This window comes from Bolinopsis microptera, chromosome 11 (genome assembly GCF_026151205.1).
Source record: "Bolinopsis microptera isolate Bmic1 chromosome 11, MBARI_Bmic_1.0, whole genome shotgun sequence".
Lineage (NCBI taxonomy): Eukaryota > Metazoa > Ctenophora > Tentaculata > Lobata > Bolinopsidae > Bolinopsis > Bolinopsis microptera.
This window is the reverse complement of record NC_087082.1, coordinates 12,479,757-12,500,063: the sequence shown is the minus strand read 5'-3', so window position 1 is coordinate 12,500,063 and position 20,307 is coordinate 12,479,757. Positions and strand designations below refer to the sequence as shown.

Genomic DNA, 20,307 nt, shown 5'->3' with positions numbered 1-20,307 from the left:
TTATCTGTAATTATAGTGAAAATTAAAATAATAGTACGATACCTTCTAAAAAGTTAGATAGCTTAATCTGTCAACACATTACAAAAACAATAGAACAGCTGAAAAAATATATACAATGTTTACTCTGAAATAGCTACAAAATTAAACCTGTGAAAATAATTATGGTACAATAACGTCTAAAATATAACTTGCGCAAGATACTGTCCGAATTGTGATCCCATTCTGTTTTGTTCATTGGTAAAATTCGTTCATCATCTTTAGCTTAAAGAAATCAATTCTGACTAAATTTAGAGTTCGACGTTAAAAATTGGTTCCATCAGCAAAGAGCTACGATGCTACGGGTACTCTTCTTGACCTGGTCTTCTACTCAGTGCCTATAAAATTCTGAAAATGGAAGTTTTTGTCAGATTTCTGGTTATCTTAGATCAAATTGAAGGGTATTAAATTCATCTACTTCGGTTTTAATACTGGGTTTGATAACTTTCAATAACTCCAAAAATCCGCCTATCTTAACTGTGGACTCACTCGTAATTCTACGAAGCCACTCTGCATGTTGAAGTTCATGTTCTCCATGTAAACTTGGAGTTGTTTAACCCTTTCCTTGAGATACCGCGTGTTGTTTTGTAAAAGCGTCTGTACTTCTGATCCCTCCTTTTGTCGCTTGATTTTAAGGTAGTCCTGATAAAAACGAGGTAAAATTATTAGTGATTACTCTTCAAATCGAAGTTAATAACCTCCCTTAAATCACGGAAAAAATCATCTCAACAGTATAAAGTTGAGGTAAAGGAGTGATGAAACCTCTAAACGGTCAATAACAAATCTCTGGGCTGTCTATAACATACCTCTAAACGGTCAATAACAAACCTCTAAACGGTCAATAACAAACCTCTAGGCTGTCTATAACAAACCTCTAAGCAGTCTATAACATACCTCTAGGCAGTCTGTAATATACCTCTAGGCTGTCTATAATATACCTCTAGGCTGTCTATAACAAACCTCTAGGCAGTCTATAATAGCGGAGCGTATGACAGTGTCAAACCACTTGTTGTCCTGATCATGCGCGTGACGGTTGCTCTGGTCACGTTTTGCTTGCTTCTTGTCCACGATGTGTCCCACAATAATGTGAATGATCGAGAAAGGTGGAGGTAGGTAACTATTCTCCATTTCCTGTTAATTTTTCAAATTTATATAATTAAATATCCACTTACTACATATTGTATTATATATCTAAATTCTCTAAAAACCGCCTCTTTTAAATTTGAAAAGTTACCGATATCACTAACCATAAGAAGTTCCAGCCTCTGAAACTTGAAGATGACTTCCTGTCTCTGTTTGATCTTACTGTAAGTATCCGAGAACATAGCAATAAGGATGTTGACCAGCATCAGGACCACAATGGCCATGTAAATGCCTACTAGTGCTATCACCACGCCTCTGCGGAGTGAGCTTCGTGAACTCTCGTCTGTGTCGGACGCGGATTTGGTCGGGAAATATGTTGATCCTTCTGCAGAATTAGAACCCAGATCATCAACGAATAACTCTCCGTACATCTAACGGGAATGTTGTTTTAGGATTTAGGCTTGAATTTTGAGATTTCAGTCGAAAGTCTGATTGGACGTCTGCATAACATGTGACTGACCACTATTTTGAGCCAGACTTTGAACTTTAAAAAACAGACCTGAAAGAAGGTGTAAAAGAATATGCCGCCTATCATAGTTGGGGTTTGCTCCTTTGTAAAATCTTCTGGTTCAGTCAGCACTACCGCATATCCTACTCCAAATGCTATGAGCACCATAAAGAACATCGTTAAGAAAACCTGGGGGAATATAAGTTGTTCATCGGGTATAACTGGCAAGTCGCAGGTTGGCAATCCGCGCCCCCATAAATAACAGTTGATTCACCTCTTTCAAACAAGCTATCAATTAACAGTGGTATGAATGTAATAATAATAACTCAATTTCTAAAAGGAAGCCTGGTTAGTTGCAGATGACGATAGAGCGCGAATTAAACCATATTTTGATGACGCTTGAAACGCAGAATTGGTCTTAAAAGGGCAGAACTTACCTGTTCAAAAACAAGAACATACCCTAAAATCTTTCATCATTTTATTGATCATCAACACAGTAGGTCCCAGATACTTGTCAGATATGAACATGTGAATCAGTCTTAGTACAAACATTATAGATGATACTGACAGCAGCACTCTTCCAATGTCATAGCTGTTGTCATCAATCTTGCAAGAGTCAATGTCTGCGTCTCCTGGATGATAATGATGAGTAAGACAACAGATTCAAGTACGTAGCGTATCTTATAAACGTACGGCATACGAAAACGTATTATACTTAACAACGATTAACAGATTGTTGTAAAAAAATGTTCCCTCGGGACTTGGCATCAATTATTAAATTTAAGGAATAAAAGCTGCAGTTTATGGGTCATATCCTCTAAATGAAACATCCTTGATTTCCAATGGACTGTCTTGACGGTTTAAAAAAACCAAAAACATTCGTTTAAATATGGGTCGACTTACCGTTTGATTTTGCAGGAATGTTAACTAAAATGAGTCCCAGTGTGTTAACCATGTACATCATTGCATCTATCTTGTTCCAGATAACGTGGAACCATCCAAAAAAGTGTCCAGCATTCACTGCCTGAAATATCTTCCATTCACCTTGGTAACCGATGCAATGAATCCATGCAAGTTTCACAGATATCAAGAAACAATGTTATCGTTAAATTTCAAATAAAAATCAACCTGAATGAACTCGTCGATGAGAAGCATAGCGAACCAAACGAAGTGGATGACTTTCTCGGTATTGAAAGTGCACATGTCACCTTGTCTACCCACTTTAGCCAGGATGACGTAGGATTGGTATGTGATAAATAGAACGTACATTGCTACCTCCATCCAGAACTTTACACTTGGACTCGTGCAGAATGCCTGGGTAATGAAACGTTTAGTTATTTTCTTTTGCTATAAAATGCTTCTACGGAAAGTGCATTATTTAATGTTCACACTTGTATCTATAGAGCATTTCTACATAGCATTAACAAAAGAAAGAGTTTAACCTTGAATTTCCTAGTAAATTTAATGAGGACACCGTAATTTTCTGTTTCTGTCCACTTCAGTTTAATCGTTACAAGAGGACTCATCACTAGGAAGGGACATAGAAACACCAAAATAGTCGTGAAGAATCCAACCTGAAAAGATTCCGGATTCGACTAAGAAGAAATGCTTTGGATCAGAATTACCGAATCGTATCTATGTGGTCAGATCAAGATTCCTATTAGTATTATGGGCATTCTATTGAAATAGACAAAAACATTCTTAGGATTTCGCTGATTTGCTTACCTCCGAAGTGAGTCCTCTCTTCCATCTCTTGTCTTGGAGCTCTTGGCATGCTGGGTGAGCTACAAAATCTTTAGCTTTACACACGTAAGCCATATCAATGTAAGTCATGGCGTTTAACCTTTCCCAACCACTTTTGATTGCCTTTTCCCGGAGTAAGAGGTCACAGTTTTGATGGAGTAGATCCATGATGTCAATCGCCAAACGTTCGAATCTTTTCCTCATGAATTGGATTGTTTCCTTTTCGTGGTTTGTTATTATGACCTGTAAAAGGTAATTCAAATGACAACGTTGCCAATCTTTGTTAGTACAAACGTTATGTAGACAAAAATGCGCTGCATCTTACCCGAATACTCCTACATTACCTTCTTAGATTTCTGCAGTTTCCGTAAAATCATCAGAACAAAAAGCGCCCCTTTAATAGGTTCCTGAGTGTTGCTCCACATCAGCTCTGCTATTTCCGGGTAGAGAGAGAGAGCTGCCCATACCATCAGCTCGAAGTAGGGATCACTCTCATTTGAAACGTTAGAGTTGAAGCTGTACTCTGCAATTTATAGGATCATGGTTGACTCTCAATTACCAATTTTAACTTGGAATGCAAAGAATTTACTACACTTCAATAGCAGAAGCTAAACTACCTAAAAACCGCCTTATTTTTCAACCTAAAGACTAAAATGTTTTTCTGGCCCAGAAAGAAATGAATGTAAACTGACGTGTTCCACTGAGTCTGTCTATCATTCTATCCACTGTTCTTTTATCGTTCAGGCTAACCTCGCTTTGTTGTGAACTTCCCAAGTGGTACCTAGCGATATAAGCATCCTTCTTTTTTATGGTATTTTTATTCATTCTACGAAAAGAAGACAAATTTAGAGTTTTGGCTTAAATTGAGTCTGATTATGAAGACACATTTTCGCTTTTAAATTTAAATCAAGATACCCTTTATCGCTAATTATTAAAAAAGGATACTTCAGTATTTTGATTTTTCCTTAGTTAATCACGATAAGTCTTTTCCCTGTGATATAAAATAAATTTAATCGTGAATAAGTCGTATTCATAAAAAGTGGGGTATTCATGAATTCAAACTAGCATTTTTTAAACTTTTCATGATTACGACTTATCATCAATACTTCTTCAAATACTTCAACTGTGTGGTGGAAAATAATAATTGTCGAAACGCACAGATTCATCTACCCTACCCAGTTTGCATATGTGGACAGTTTGGTTGTTTAAAATTAATTAAATAACATTTCTCCATTAATACATTAATTAAATAACATTTCTGTAAACCTGGCGTAACGTTTGAGATGGTCTACGTTGTTGGTACTGCCGTATAAGAGGATCATGTTAGCTGCCACCATGGGTACACTCGCTCCGTGTGCTAGCAACAGCTCCGTGAAGTCGTATAGGTTCCACGCCTGCACAACATTCAGTGGTTAGAGATTTATTTTTATTTAGTTATCTTTGGAATGCGACCTAAAGGGGGAAAATTGTAGGAACTGTGTATAATTTGCGATGAAATTTGAGACGAGCAGAATTCTTAGTTGATAACCCTACTATCAAACTTTAGAGTCACATTTTCCATTTTGGCCAGTCATGCCGGAAACCTCAAAAAGCGAAATGCGAATATGGTGAACGTTAGCCCTCTCCCCAAACATTTCCATTTGATCCTATTCTATAGTGTTCTGTCTTGTGGCAAGTGAAATATCGATGGTCTTCAATCATATCTAATTTAATAGCTTTTATTCCTTTTAATGTGCTTCTTCAGAAGTAACTTCTTTTTTTTTCAAAATTAAAGTCTAGAAATTTTTATCAGCTGATTGAATCATAAAATAAAACATCGAATACATTATAGCTGCACAGCACATAATAAAAATTGTTTGCAAAATAAAATGATAAAAATATGAACTAATAATAAATTGTGGAATGGAAATCAAAATGTAAATCGAACTTTTTAAAGACAGTTACATCTTATTCCTAATGTACCAGGAATGAATATAGTCATACAATTATTAAGATACGTTCCTTGTACGATAATCTGTGTTTTTATAGTCTCTCTATTAAACTATTCTTTTACACGCATTACAGCTTTGCTCCTCTAAGACTGGTCTCGGTAGTATCTCTGCTTTTTTAAAAGTGTATTTTACCGTTTAGAGAAGAAGGTAAAGTAGGGCTTGAAGAGGAATGAGAAGAGATGTGATGTGGACACTCATTACCCTGCTCATGTCCAACTTGTTGCAAAGATCAGTCGTACATTCCTTGCATGTTTCCTCTTTCTTAGTGTCTCAGAACATGTTCCACATCCGTTTGTGTTGGAGTACTTATCGGCAGTGATGTCTTTGGTAGCTGGCATGTTGCAGACGATTTTGGTGTTTGCCAATCGCTTGCAGGTCGTATCTATCTGGCTGTAGTTCTTTTTGGTGTCATCGAATTGGTAGGTGTAACATTTGAAATCAGCTCCAATGCTTACAGGCTTGTTGCAACCGTCACCAATGTTACCAGCACATTCCTCACAAGTACTGTCTTTGGTTCCACCAGAACATGAACCACAGGCGTACGTCACGTCGGAAAAACCAGAAAACTCGGTAAACTTGGGTTTGGAGCACATTGTGGCTGTGACATCTGCACAGTTGGTGGCAGCAGCAGAACCATCATCACCCTGGACACACTTGATTGGGGTCTTGTTGCAGGAAGCTTTGTTACACTCCGTACAGTCTTTATCCTTCGTGTCTCCTTTACAGGGACCACAGCCATTTGTGTTGGTGTAGGAGGTCTTTGTGGCTGTAGAAGATGGTTTGTTGCAGACTATGGCGGTTCCACTCAATCTTTTGCAAGTTTCTGGGTCAGATTTCTCAACAAATTTGTTATCTGTATCAGAAAATTCATTCGAATAACATTTGAAATCAACGCCAACACTAAGGGGCTTGTTGCAACCGTCATCAGTTTCACCAGCACATTCTTCACAAGTACTGTCTTTGGTTCCATCAGCACATGCACCACAGGCATACTTCACGTCAGAAAATCCGGTATAATCGGTAAACTTCGGTTTGGAACACATTGTGGCTGTGTTATCTGCACAGTCGGTGGCAGCAGCAGAACCATCATCACCCTGGACACACTTGATTGGGGTCTTGTTGCAGGAATCTGTGCTGCACTCCGTACAACCTTGATCCTTCGTGTCTCCTTTACAAGGACCACAGCCATTTGTGTTGATGTAGGAGGTCTTTGTGGCAGTAGAAGATGGTTTGTTGCAGACTATGGCGGTTCCACTCAATCTTTTGCAAGTTGTTTCGTCAGATTTCTCAACAAATTTGCTATCTGTATCAGAAAATTCACTCGAATAACATTTGAAATCAACGCCAACACTAACGGGCTTGTTACAACCGTCATCGGTTTCACCAGCACATTCTTCACAAGTACTGTCTTTTGTTCCACCAGCACATGCACCACAGGCATACGTCACGTCAGAGAAACCGGTATATTCGTTAAACTTCGGTTTGGAACACATTGTGGCTGTGATCGATATCTGCACAGTTGGTGGCAGCAGCAGAACCATCATCACCCTGGACACACTTGATTGGGGTCTTGTTGCAGGAAGCTTTGTTACACTCCGTACAGTATTTATCCTTCGTGTCTCCTTTACAGGGACCACATCCATTTTTGTTGGTGTAGGAGGTCTTTGTGGCAGTAGAAGATGGTTTGTTGCAGACTATGTCGGTTCCACTCAATCTTTTGCAAGTTGCTTGGTCAGATTTCTCAACAAATTTGTTATCTGTATCAGAAAATTCATTCGAATAACATTTGAAATCAACGCCAACACTAACAGGCTTGTTGCAACCGTCATCAGTTTCACCAGCACATTCTTCGCAAGCACTGTCTTTTGTTCCACCAGCACATGTACCACAGGCATACTTCACGTCGGAAAATCCGGTATATTCGTTAAACTTCGGTTTAAAACACATTGTGGCTGTGTTATCTGCACAGTCGGTGGCAGCAGCAGAACCATCATCACCCTGGACACACTTGATTGGGGTCTTGTTGCAGGAATCTGTGCTGCACTCCGTACAACCTTGATCCTTCGTGTCTCCTTTACAGGGACCACAGCCATTTGTGTTGGTGTAGGAGGTCTTTGTGGCTGTAGACGAAGGATGATTGCAAAGAATTAGACTATCAGTCAACCTTTTGCAAGTTTTCTTGTCTGCGTCTACCTCAAACTTACTCAACTCGTTGTTGAAGGTGTGCGAATAACACTGGAAGTCTGCGCCCAAAGTTTCACTCATCGTGTTGCAGGCTTCATCAGCTTTTCCATCACAGTCTTTGCAAGTTTCCGCCTTATTTGCTCCACATTCACCACAGGCATACTGGACATCTGAAGAAAAGCCCTGGTAGTCGGTGAACTTTGGTTGTGAACATTTTGTTGCTCCACTGCATTCTGTTGCTTCTGCTGTCGGATCAGATCCCTGGATGCATTTTATTTCAGCTGCTGAAATGATGGGAGCTTATTTTTATTGTCACTATTGTGTCTTTTAATGTTAAATCATCTTTACGAGCTTCTTATTGGGTGTTAAGACTTCACCTTTATTAAAAGTTTATATAAGTTTATAAGTGTATTACCTGTTTCCGACACTAGAGCAAGAACCAGAATAAGAAACTCTTTCATAACAGCAATATTTATTATCTCTGCCTGGACTCTATTGGAATTTTAAATTTGCTCAGAATGTTCATCAACAATTACTATGTCTATATATCGGCAATAATTTGCGCTGCTATAATCTCAACACTAACGGCCGATAAAAATTAAAATATTAATATGCGATTATTGCATACTCAGCTTAAAAAGAAACTAATTTATTAATTACAATCTTACTATATATAAAGCGAGACGATATATATATATATATATATATATATATTTATTTATCCGTGCCATTTTACTGACACCACGGCATCAACTTTAACACGACTTTCCGCAAAAACCGTAAAAGATATACAACTGAAACTTTTTTGACTGGGTCAAATGCTTTAATGGCCTTCAAATCAGCATGGAAAAATAAAAAATTGGCCAAGAAATAGGAGTTTTAGAGCCCAAAATTTGGACCCCCAAGTGGTGTCAAAAACGCGAATTAAATAGGTAATAATTATTTTAGTCTCTTGAGTCTTGCCACCACTTTAGGGTTAGACGGGTTCCTGCTAGTGATACTAAATTGCGAAAAGAAACTTTAGATACCAAAACAGTTCAAGTATTGGAACAATAAACATTTCATTTCTACAGATGCAATTGCAAGCGTATACAAGGCACCAAACATAATATGCACAATGCACATTTAGATACGAATTATTTGCGAAGACGTTATGTGGTTATTCATGGGTCGAGCGGCTTTATAAAAGCATACATTTCCTTCTCATACAAAACCTCTTAAAACAATTAGAATATGAAGGGAAGATGGCGGTAATGGCTATGGTGGTAGAAATGGGTAGGAGAAGAGTGTTATACAGTATTTCTGATAATAAGCATATCAAAGTCGGGCAGATCCCTTCTTCCTAAGCTTTTTACCTAAACGATTATCGTAGTCAAGGTAACCGCTGGTGTAAGCCCAAAACTTGCGTTCAGGATTTACCACTACTAAATTATCCAACATAATTGCATGGCATATACTTAAAAACAACAATTACACAAATTTCGGATTCAATTCAAAGACGGATGCATAGAATGGAATTGAAATTGTTTTAACCTCAAATTTGTATATGTTATTATGTCACATCCGGGTCCATCATATAATTACGATTATAATTCAGATAAAAATCAATCATTTTTAATTTAAATTGTTAGCTATGCGAGCCTTACTTAGTATGTTTATATTTAGTTTTAGAATATGTTCCAAATAATATGCTCATTGCATCATGTCAAGTTTAATTCATGTATAAACAGGCATGAAGCATTTTCCTGCCGTGGATGTACAAACAGCGTGATATGATACAAAAAAATACAGTTCACGATCAACAGATAAGGCTACATAGCGTGTAGTACACGCAAAGCCAGCGCATATAATGATACATGCCCCTTAAAATAGCCCATACAGGAAACGTTAACCACCATTATGTTAGCTGAGAGGAGTGCTAGTTAGAGTAAAGCTAGCGAGGAGAGCCGAGCTTGTGAGGAGAACCACATTTGAGCTATTTTAATACTGTCTGGGAATGGTATTAGTCATTGTAGCCTACCTTAGTGTAGCTGCTTAAGATCATGGTGGGGCTCAAAAAAGGCACAAATAAGAACCCACAGACCGGAATAACGGAACACTGGAAATGTAAAACGGACAACTCCTTGATAGAACCGCATTTACATAATTTAGCATGGTCCATATACATATAGACTAGAAGAATTTGACGATGTCAAGATCAACTCCCCTCTATATGTAAATCTGCTAGTTGGTGATTATATACACGCTTTTACCAGCCCGGGATCATTACTATTAAAATCTACACCATTTAAGGTACGCAATGTGCCTTTTATTAGCCATTGTCCACCGTCTACAATTCTAATAGCCTCTCCAATGGAAATGAATAAAGTAATGAGATAGAGAATAGAGATCGGCGAATAATTTCAATTAATGAACCTATATCATAGAGGATTTAACGGAATTTCACTATATCTTCTAGCGGCTTTATAACTGTTGGACAAGTAGTACGACGTCTTAATGGGAAGGGTTTCTGTAGATTAATATATTTCTCAGTAACAAAATATTCATCAGAACCACTGAAGAACTTATTAATCAGTTTTTTGGCAAAAATTACGAACACAAATATTATTATTAAACATATATAACGTACTGAAATAAGACTCCATTGAAAAGTGCTGCAAAAACTATAACACACCAAAATTATAATATAATCTCACAACAAACTAACTAACACTGGCTCAGACACTACCATGGTTAGAAGTAAGATTCGATATTTGGATCGTTGAAAGTCCACAAGACATAATTCGAAATTTTTCAAGAAGTTCAGATTGGTAAATAAAAATTGTGGTCCAGTTTCGTTACGGTGTGGCGAAAGGTCCTAGTTTTATATGTACAATAAAACCCAAATTTACCAAATCTTCTCGATAATGTCTTAAGAAGCTTAGAAAAACACTCTCGAAAGCACATCGTGCTTTCTGGAGGCATGTGAATGTTGATTTAATTAAATACGACAAAGACCTTGCCAATCAAAACCTAATCGCTGTCCTAGAAAGATACGGTTTCGTACAGCTAGTATCCACGCGTATTACTGATCAGTGATCACAGAGTGACTCTGTTTGAACACGCTTATACCAATGACGTGTTCAAGACACTGAGCTGCAATATATTAACTGTGGAAATCTCTGACTTAGCGAATCTAACCACAATATCACTCCGCAATAATTTCCCCATTAAATGGGTAGAGCAATGACCTGGTCCTTGCATTAAAATAATATTGGATGTTTGGATCGTTTAAAGTCTACAAGATATAATCCAAGAATTCTTTTTTAATTTGGGCGAGCGGTTAATAATATAAGTAGTCTCCCTCAATAACGCGGTTTTTGGGACGAAAGATTTATTGTTAAATAACAGCACTGCACTGTCCTGGGATCGAGTTATTATTACTAGCAGGAACCCGTCTAACCCTAAAGTGGTGTCAAGGCTCGAGAGACTAAAATAATTATTACCTATTTAATTCGCGTTTTTAAATTCTTATTCCTTGACCAATTTTTTATTTTTTCATGCTGATTTGAAGGCCATTAAAGCATTTGAACCAGTCAAAAAAGTTTAAGTTGTATATCTTTTACGGTTTTTGCCGAAAGTCGTGTTAAAGTTTATGCCGTGGTATCAGTAAAATGGTACAGATATACATATACATATATATTATATATATATATACATATATATATCGTCTCGCTTTATAGTTTATATATAGTAAGATATTCGGATGTTTGGATCATCGTTTCAAGTCGACAAGACATAATTCGATGTTTTTCAAGAAGCTCAGATTAGCAAACAAAATTGTGGTCCGGTTTCTTTAGTTTTACGGTGTAGCAAACGGTTCAGGCGTTTCCTAGTATCCAGTTGGACATTGATCCGGTTTGAATTATACCATCACATTTCTCGGCCATCATCATTAAATGTTTTCGAATATCCTCCCGATAAACGTCAAAACCTGCATCCTTGTCAATTACCTCGCTGATGATTTCTTTAGCATCCTTTGAACAAGTTATGTCAATTGCACTATCAATCTTATTCATCCGGATCAAAACGTCTAGTATTTTCTCATCAGAAAGAGATTGCCGATGTTGTGGACCAGCCCTGTACACCATGACAACTAAACTAAACAGGTGAATTACCTCATTTCCAAGACCTGCAAGGGCCAAATATAGTGGAGCGATCCGTAGATCAGTATTTTTAAATTGTTCGCCTCTTATTGACATCATGTAGAATAAGACTGCGAAGGTCCCTGTAGCTGCCGCCTGCAGCAGAGAAGGTAAGATCTGTAATGTGAACTTAATGGAACGTGCGTATGGAAGATATGGTTCACATGAAGATATATCCCACATGAAGTTCCGTTGTAGAAGAAAATAATCTACATAAAAACCCATTGAAACAAACCAATCTTTGACAAAGTGGACCAGTATATAACGAACACGTGACCCGACGTGTTCGATGTTCTTCAGAGAAGTTTTCAGACTGCACCATTTAACGATCTGCAGTCCCAACATCCTGACACAAAAGAAGTTAGCCATCACGTAGAGAAAGAGGAGCCATGCTACTTTGGTCTCAAAATAACAGCTTGTTTTGGATTGCGATCTGATAACTTTCAGTGCTGTTGAGAGGAAACATGGTCCGGATGTGATCTCTTGAGAGAAGTCGTGATTCACCAGGACCATGAGGAACATAACTCGGAGAACCATACTTGCAATAGCAGTTGAGTGAACCACAAACAACAACCATGTTTGAGGGTAAAGTGCCTTCCAGCCTTTCCCAATCGAGCTGAAACTAAAGTGTTCAAGTTTAAGCTCAAACCTGATAAACTCATATGCAGTACATGACCGAGTAAGGGAAATCACAGTTATCAAAAAAGATAGAAGTCTCGAGTAATACAAAAAATCATTCACTTCACCAACAGGGGACAAATAATCAGGAGCTGAATTTAAGATTTGTAGGACAAGTTTCTGTTATGACAGCGAAATACATCCGTATCAATTGGTGTCTAATGTTGCTGCACTTCCTTGATCTACATTTTTTTCTGTTATAACTTTGACATATTCCATCATATTTCATGTCTGCATGGTCTATGATAAATTTCTTCCAAATGAGGTACTGCGTCGAGGACATTGTGAAGAGAGCTAATATACTTCTCCATGACCATTTCTGTCGGAAATATTCGGGATTGTCCGCACGTTGTCTGTATGATATCGTGGTGAAGGGTATCAAGATACCAACTACTATCAGAACAATCACAGACAGTGACCCTAAAACATATTTCCTGTCTCTAAACATACCAACAGCAGTTACCACATCAGTTACTGTATCAAGGTAATTGAATAAACACAGGACTATAAGCGATATCTTAGTTGTCAAGGGTAGAAGTGCACATTTGTGTGAACTGTGAAGTTCTCGTTTTCACAAGCGGGGTTTTGCCGGGGTCTTCCGCTGCGTTGTTCCAGTAGGACTCCATGTTGTTCTCTTCGGTGTCATTTTGAAGTTTTAGATGTGTTTCCACGGCTGCAATTCTTTTTACTAATTCTAACTTAGTTTTCACCGTATCCTGCTTCAGTGAGATCTCACTTCGCATATCGGACAGACATGTCATAATATCGGAGAGATCTTCTTGAATAAACGGCTTGAGATTGTCATTGTGTGCAGCAAGAATGTTTTCTGGACTTTTATCGTCAGTCGGTGAGACGTCCTCCGGAAATGATAGTCCTCCTTTTTTACTTGTAGATAACGTCTTTTCTGTTCCATCTGAATCGTTAAATGTAGTTTCAGTTGATGAAGGTTCCATTTTTGCATTGACGTTAACTGCTGGTTCCAACTCCATACCTTATTTATAAACGTAGAAAATATTTGTGTTAAGTCGAGCGACGAGCTATTAAAATAAAAAACTAAAATAGCAAAATAGACATCACAAATTTAGAGTAGCAGGCATATTATGATTCATAAGTATATTAATGTGGTCATTGCGACCATTTTCCAACATCGGAAACGTTTCTGCGATCTTAGTAGCTTGAGATATAAAATAATGTGGTATTTTTGGCCGCGATGAGCCAAAAAACAGTTCTTCATGAATACCTTAAAAACTAAGCACTTAAGACCTTATATTGCTTTATAACTTGTATAAAAATAAGACTATTGCGGTTATATATTAAGCTAAGATTCAAGTCCATTCAAGTGCTTCAGAAGCCGAGATACAAAAATCCCAAATTTACGCCTGAGGGCAATTTAGAAATTTTGCCCGTAGGACTGGGACTAGCGATACAAATTGGGTACCTAGATGATTTTGTTTTGGAATGACCTAATGGAAGACCCTGTGTGGTCAAAAATTGTGAACATTGAAGTGCACACTCAACTACAGTCTACACTCTGCTACTCTAATAAAAAGATAAAGTACAGTCGGACCTCTACCATATTGTATTATTATTATATATGCGGCAGAGGGGATTGAGGGACCAATATCAGCGTAGTATGACGACATCTCTCGCCAAAACAGTGGCGTAACGAAGGGCCCCGCTGACCCTGCTGTGCGGGGGGGGGGAGGCGCCAAATCGTCGTTTGAATGTGGGAAAATTCGGAAAAACTTGACTACGGCACTAGCAAAACTGCGCGTTTGCTCTAGAAACACACTTTTTTAGAGATTTTACCGGCGTATCCTCTAAAATCATCTAATTTGTTCGATTTTAGGGAGGGACGCCAAAAGGGCAGGGGGCGAACAGGCAGCGTTATGTCACTGCGCTAATACAGAAAATATTGACGGGAAATCAAATCCTTGACTCACTTTCAAGTTTCAATCTTTCCCACAGAATTTTTTGTACAATTAACAACAAGGGGATCGATCACGTGACTAAAAAAAGTTGCCGGCTACACTGCAAGACCTGAACTTTGAGTACTTGATAAATGGTAATACGAGAACTTTACGGATTATGGAATCTTCTGTTCATCTGTAAAGAAGAAATTATGGCACTTATTTCTCTTTTTCATACTGAAATTTCATCGAAAAATTATCTCAAGTACATAGATTGCGAGGAACCCTGAGTGTGCACTTCCAATCTACTTGAGATCTTTTTTCTTACTATCTTTCTATAAAACTTTACTTACCTGTCAAATATGGATCGGCGTCTGAGACGTTTCTGAGCACCGCTAATGACTTACGAGGTGTTGTGTTGAAGTAGCTGATGTACTGATAACACATTATTACCAATATCAGTTACTACCAGATATGAATCATACTGAAAGGCTTTTACATGACTTGCAGTTGCGCACTATCTACATCCTATTGCAGCATATCTATTTTTACCACTACTGGTCACAAATATTAACCTGCTCATTCCGAAAGCAACAACTTTCGGAACACGTCATTTGCCATTCGCACAATGTTAATATAAACATTGGTCACCTTTGTAACACTACCATACCCGGACTTTTCGTATTGTATAAGCTCTGTTATATATTTTGAGTTCTTGGAAATATTTTGTTGAACAGATTAAATATTCAGTCGACTTTAAATTCTAAACAGAAGTTGCTAACAGACAACAGCATTTATTTTCTGCTGACATCATGATTTGTTTTTCTTCTTGTTTAAGCTTGAAGTTACAATACTTTAGATAATGCCTGAATATCTGGGTGGAGCTGCCAACCAATGGCACATCCACAATGTTGGCAAAAATCCACAAATCAAGCTCGGTGACGGGTGGAATAAAAGGTTGGTGGAAAATGAGGACGCCCAAAACTGGAAAATATGCGAAGAAGGGATCAACGTTTTGGATGATTTGAAGAAAAAAGGTAGAAACATCCCTAATTATGTGCCTCTGCGCAAGGCAATCGTAGAGCTACGAGATCAGCACAACAAGCCTGAGGTGGGTGGGAAACGAAAAGGTGATATCGCTCTGTGGTCTAAGGAGGCCCAAGAAATGGCACAGGCTCATATCAACTCTTCTGTGTTTCAGAAATGGCTCAAAGATAATAAGGATCGTGGTTCTTGGTGATCTGTTTATTTGACAGTGGTAAATGAATATATTCGGACAAAAGTTTGGTGTTTATTAATATGATTATGTTTGAAGACTTTTAACTGTTTTTTATATTTTGAACCTTTTTTTTTGAGAAAATTGACGGATTACAAAATGTGTTACTATACTACTATACCATACATGTATACTTGGTTTATGTATACATGGTTTATGATACAATTAAAATTGTAGCGCAATCATTGTCTTTTTTATTTGCCAAAAGTACATACATTTTTTATTTTTAAAGTTTCGCTAATAAAAACTCGCTAATAAAACACTCAAACAGTTAATTCATTTTCGTAGTCCATTGCAGAACATTATATAATGTTCTGCAATGGACTACGAAAATGAATTAACTGATTGAGTGTTTGTCCATATTATCAAATTTTAATAATTGAGTCATCGTTAACAACAGAAAAAACTCACAAGAGCATGCATGAGGATGGAGCCCAGTGCTTTCTCATCTTTGCTCGCGGAATCCGAATTTAGAAGTTTCTCAGCAAAGTCGGGTCTGTTCCAGCCAAGTGCCACCTGAACGCCTGATAACTGGATATTACCTGCATTCGTTGCTTCATCTGACATGTTCTGGGATAGTTTGGTCTAACCTTTTTTAGAATAAAAAACTACGTAGTCTACCTAATATAAGTTCATCCAAGCCCTCCTCGTATATGTAAATTCGAAATACAGCTGAATGATTCTAAATGTACCTGTGCTTTGACAAGAGCCTCCAGTAACGCCGTATCAAGCCCATCGTAATGTTCATCCTCCATATCGAAGAGAATTAGGAAGTCCCTATATGTTGTTACCATCTCTTTTATTCGGAGTTTAAAACTTGGATTTTGTCTCTGAAACATGAGTTTGTTACAATACCATAATACCATAATACCTTGGCTACTGGGTGCTGCGCGCGATAATGCACGAAACTTGTTGAGGGCGAGTGCGCCGCACAAAATTAAGCTAAGGTATTGTTGTATTCCCCAGAGAACATTATAATACCCGAGAACATTATGATTGTGAGTTTTGTCAACAGTGCAGTGTATACTAACCAACAGCTAGTACCCATCCCAAGTTAGAACTGCTGTTTAAAATGATATGTTTTCTTATGTTTCCCATCAATAGATTCGATCAATCAATAACATTTTTAAATCGAACTTAAATAAAATCAAAACTTACTGCCTCTTTCGTCAAGCCCGCGTTTATCATCAAGCCCACAACCTCAGGACAGGAAAAGGACACACCGTCCCTAGCTGAGCACGTGCAGCTCGTTTCAGATTCCTCGGGTGATACCGTGCTGTTTCGGCGCAGCTTTGTTTTGTTCTGGAGCTTTCTACTGAAGTTATGTAGCTGCTTGTCCGGCAGATTTTCCTGGGAGGATAATGTTAGGTATTGGTTACGGGAGCCCAGGGCACGGTGATATGTTGATATCATGATTTATTAGCTTTCAGTGAAAAAAACTTTGCTTTGGATCAAGGATTAGAGAACTTTAAAGCTTACTTTGATGAGAGTTCAAGTGGATCTCACGTGATATTTGTAGCAGTAAATTTGTTCGTCGAAAGCCAGATGAAAAAGACATAAACGTCAAAAGTGAGTTAGAAAGGCTAGGTAACAGCAGAAACTAGGTGGAAATTATAGAAAACTCCCAAACAATTAACTCACTAATACTCCGTTTTGAACCAATGTCCATAACTGGTGAGTTTACCAAATGATAATATATCCCAATATAATACTGTTTCTAAAGCCCTAATTTTCTTGTTTCCAAATTCCAATAATAATACGAACATTTTTTAATAAATAAAATTGATAAAAGATCATTTGTCTCGTAGAAAAATGCACATAATCGGCTGAAATTCGATACGACTTAATTAAAATTCCATCACCTACCAAAGAGTCGTGATGCCGGATAAGATCCACCAGCAAATCGCAAACACCTCCGGAACCGTACACAATGACTGACGTGGTCCCTGATTTGACGGCCTCGTGTAAATGTCGGGCCACGCCCAGTCCACCTTGGATAACCACCTGTACCACTGGAATCTGGGGAAACGGATTTAATCGTAGGTGGGGAAATCGAGGAATTTTGCCAACAAAATCAAGAATTATATCAACGTTGACGGGGAATTACATTATAGGTATAGACATTAAAACGTTTATCGCTTGATAGAGTGAAGACGTAAAAAGTATAGATTGTGGAAATGGTGACTCACGTGCATGACATTTTTAAGATAAGCTTCCAGTTGTGTCCTCATAAAACTCTCGCTACCCCAGTCCGTCACAGCCCCTGTGTCACTGATGATGAAGTGAGAGTGGTCACCGTTCAGGTTCTCTCTTGATGAACCTGGTTCTATCTGAAATCACAAATTTGCTAACTCACAATCGTGGAGATCATTGATTTGCAACATTACCTTTTCTACTTTAATATAGATCGTAGATGAAGTAATATGATGAATATAATATATAAAATGTGTTTTTTAAGTTATAAAAAATGAGATAACCTCAAGTTTAGGATATCTGCACTGATAAACATCCCTCTTGACAGACTGCTCCTTCACAACCAGTGTCTCCTGCACATTATCCGGCAAACACCCCCACGACGGGAACCCTATACACGGTACACTATGATTGTGCGCTCTCAGAGCATCTCCTACTGATATCACGTGACTGAAATGTATTCAGTGGTAATTTTCTTTTGAGGAATTATCGCTATGGTCACAATTAATAAAATGATGAATATTGACATATTCCTATGGTGAGATTTGTATGTTATGTTTAGGACTAGTGTAGCAGCAGTGTCTTGGTTTGTTATCTTACCCAGCATTGAAACCAGCAGTAGTGATCCAACCATTAGTTGTTATTGCAGCCTTTATCATGCCACGCTGTATGATCTTCTCAATTTTAGGTGACACAGTAAACCCCATTAGCGATCCAACCACCGACAATATCACGCCTGATAAGCACATATTTATGGTATATTATTTTCTGGACAAACGTTACGATATGTAAATGGGGTATGATTCACTTATCCTCCCATCATCAGTGAATAGATATTGGAAATGAAATGGTAAACAAAATGACCATCTAACCTGGGGTCTGTAGACTGTAGACTTGTGTGAGTAGTTCAAATATGTCAGATACCGGAGTATCTGAGTCTAACCTCACGTACTTTGCTCTTCTCTCCGAACCAAAAGATATCCTGCCATACGCATCTGGAAAAGTTATCTATTTCACAACTGAACCTGCATTTCTTTAACAAAACTCTGGCAAGCATTCATTAAATACGTACTCAGAATATACCATTACCCATTCCAGCCTTTAGCAGAACTGCGTATCTTAAAAGGCTCTCCCCATCCCCTAAAGTTAGGCGATGCTTTTAAGAAGATCAACGCGGGTGGAGAAGACGTTCGTGCCCCTTTTACGACTATGTATATTATATATGTTGCCACGAACCTGTCACACTGAGTTTGGTATGTTTCCTAAAATCCCACGTTCCCCGGTCTTCTTCCTCTTTTTTGTGGGAACCGTGACACATGTCGTTAATACTTCGACCACAACCACATATGTTCTCGTCTGAAAGTAAACCAGTTAAAATATCCCAAGATTAAAATGCTGGAAAATTGTACTATTAGACAGGGGTGGTTTTGTGGTCTCCGAAATCTGAGGTTTAAAACTTGTTCTACCCTAGCTTGATTGTTCTTGATAATTACCTTTAGTAGTTGGTATTCCTACACTGCAGAGTCTTTTTCTGTAACGGGTATAGTCGACTTTCTCCACCCCCTACAAATACAGTAACGTTCACCATTCAAGTTAACAATTCAAGTTAACAATTCAAGTTAACAATTCAAGTTAACAATTCAAGTTAACAATTCAAGTTAACAATTCAAGTTAACAGTTCAAGTTAACAATTCAAGTTAACAATTCAAATTAACAAGATTTAAACCTGTCCGTGAAAATATCTCTCTCCTATTTTAAACAATTTCAAAGCAATGACTAGGTCGTACCTCTTTTTCTGCCTGTTTAAAGATTTGCCTCTTTCTGTTATTCCGGAATATGTCCTTGTTCTGCATGTATTTCCTGAACTTGTCACCCTCCAGATCTGACTCCTGTCTTTGGAGGTACAGGGAGGTGATGTTTCTACCATCATCCAAACCCTCCTGGGGTGAACGATCTTTATTAGAAAATGTAATGTCTACTTTTACGCACATTGGTTGTGTCAAGTTTGCATTGGTTAATTGTTAATTGTGTCATCATGAGGCTAATAACTTACAAAACCTAAAACTACTGCAAATTTACAAATTCACAAGGTCAAATTAGGATTGTAACTCAATATACCCTAACTATAACCAACCTGGCTTGCTCGTGTGTCAGAGGTGACAGCAGATTCTGTATCAATATGATGAACACGTGACTTCATCATGAGTTCCACCGTCAACTCTTCCTCATCTGCTGAGAGGTCTGACATGGTGAAAATGTAGTTGGAGATCACCGAGACTGGTTAAAGTACGGTTTTTCGGTCAAATGGCCGTCAAAAACGGCTCCAATGAAATACAAGTTATATGGTAGAAGTGTGGGGAACTGGTTGTGGTTTGAGTGTGGCGGAAACATGGTGTTTTGATTGCGTGTTTGTTTGAGTGTACTATTGGAGCACAGGATGCTGATTTGTAATGTATGATAAATGGAGAGTAGATTAGGGTCTTGTATATAATACTACAATTCTATGCCCCATGAAATTTTG

General features: G+C 38.0%; 2 protein-coding genes across 2 annotated transcripts in view; one reads left to right on the top strand and one right to left on the bottom strand.

Moving 5' to 3' along the window:
* LOC134823450 (sperm-associated antigen 1-like) overlaps positions 1–20,307 on the top strand; it is a 99,050-nt gene that overhangs the window by 64,354 nt on the left and 14,389 nt on the right. The gene's annotated exons all lie outside the window — the stretch shown is intronic.
* On the bottom strand, positions 3–20,034 carry LOC134823088 (transient receptor potential cation channel subfamily M member-like 2). Its single transcript, XM_063834436.1, has 25 exons — positions 19,921–20,034; positions 19,574–19,726; positions 19,280–19,349; positions 19,023–19,142; positions 18,659–18,781; positions 18,387–18,522; positions 18,071–18,236; positions 17,783–17,923; positions 17,460–17,612; positions 16,752–16,943; positions 16,286–16,423; positions 16,005–16,178; positions 4,637–4,764; positions 4,063–4,151; positions 3,715–3,893; positions 3,353–3,613; positions 3,070–3,201; positions 2,756–2,941; positions 2,531–2,651; positions 2,087–2,259; positions 1,679–1,816; positions 1,284–1,550; positions 997–1,167; positions 526–678; positions 3–384 (listed from the first exon to the last, which is right to left on the bottom strand). The coding sequence occupies exons 1-25, from the start codon at positions 20,032–20,034 to the stop codon at positions 364–366; spliced, it is 3,699 nt and encodes a 1,232-aa protein (XP_063690506.1). The 3' UTR covers positions 3–363.

Excerpts from the sequence above, each read along its gene's own strand:
- LOC134823088 (XM_063834436.1), bottom strand. The coding sequence starts at position 20,034 with ATGTCAGACCTCTCAGCAGATGAGGAAGAGTTGACGGTGGAACTCATG. Across the intron at positions 17,613-17,782 it reads ATCTTAAAAATGTCATGCAC|ATTCCAGTGGTACAGGTGGT; the intron begins GTGAGTCACCAT and ends CCGTTTCCCCAG. Across the intron at positions 3,202-3,352 it reads AGAGAGGACTCACTTCGGAG|GTTGGATTCTTCACGACTAT; the intron begins GTAAGCAAATCA and ends GAATCTTTTCAG.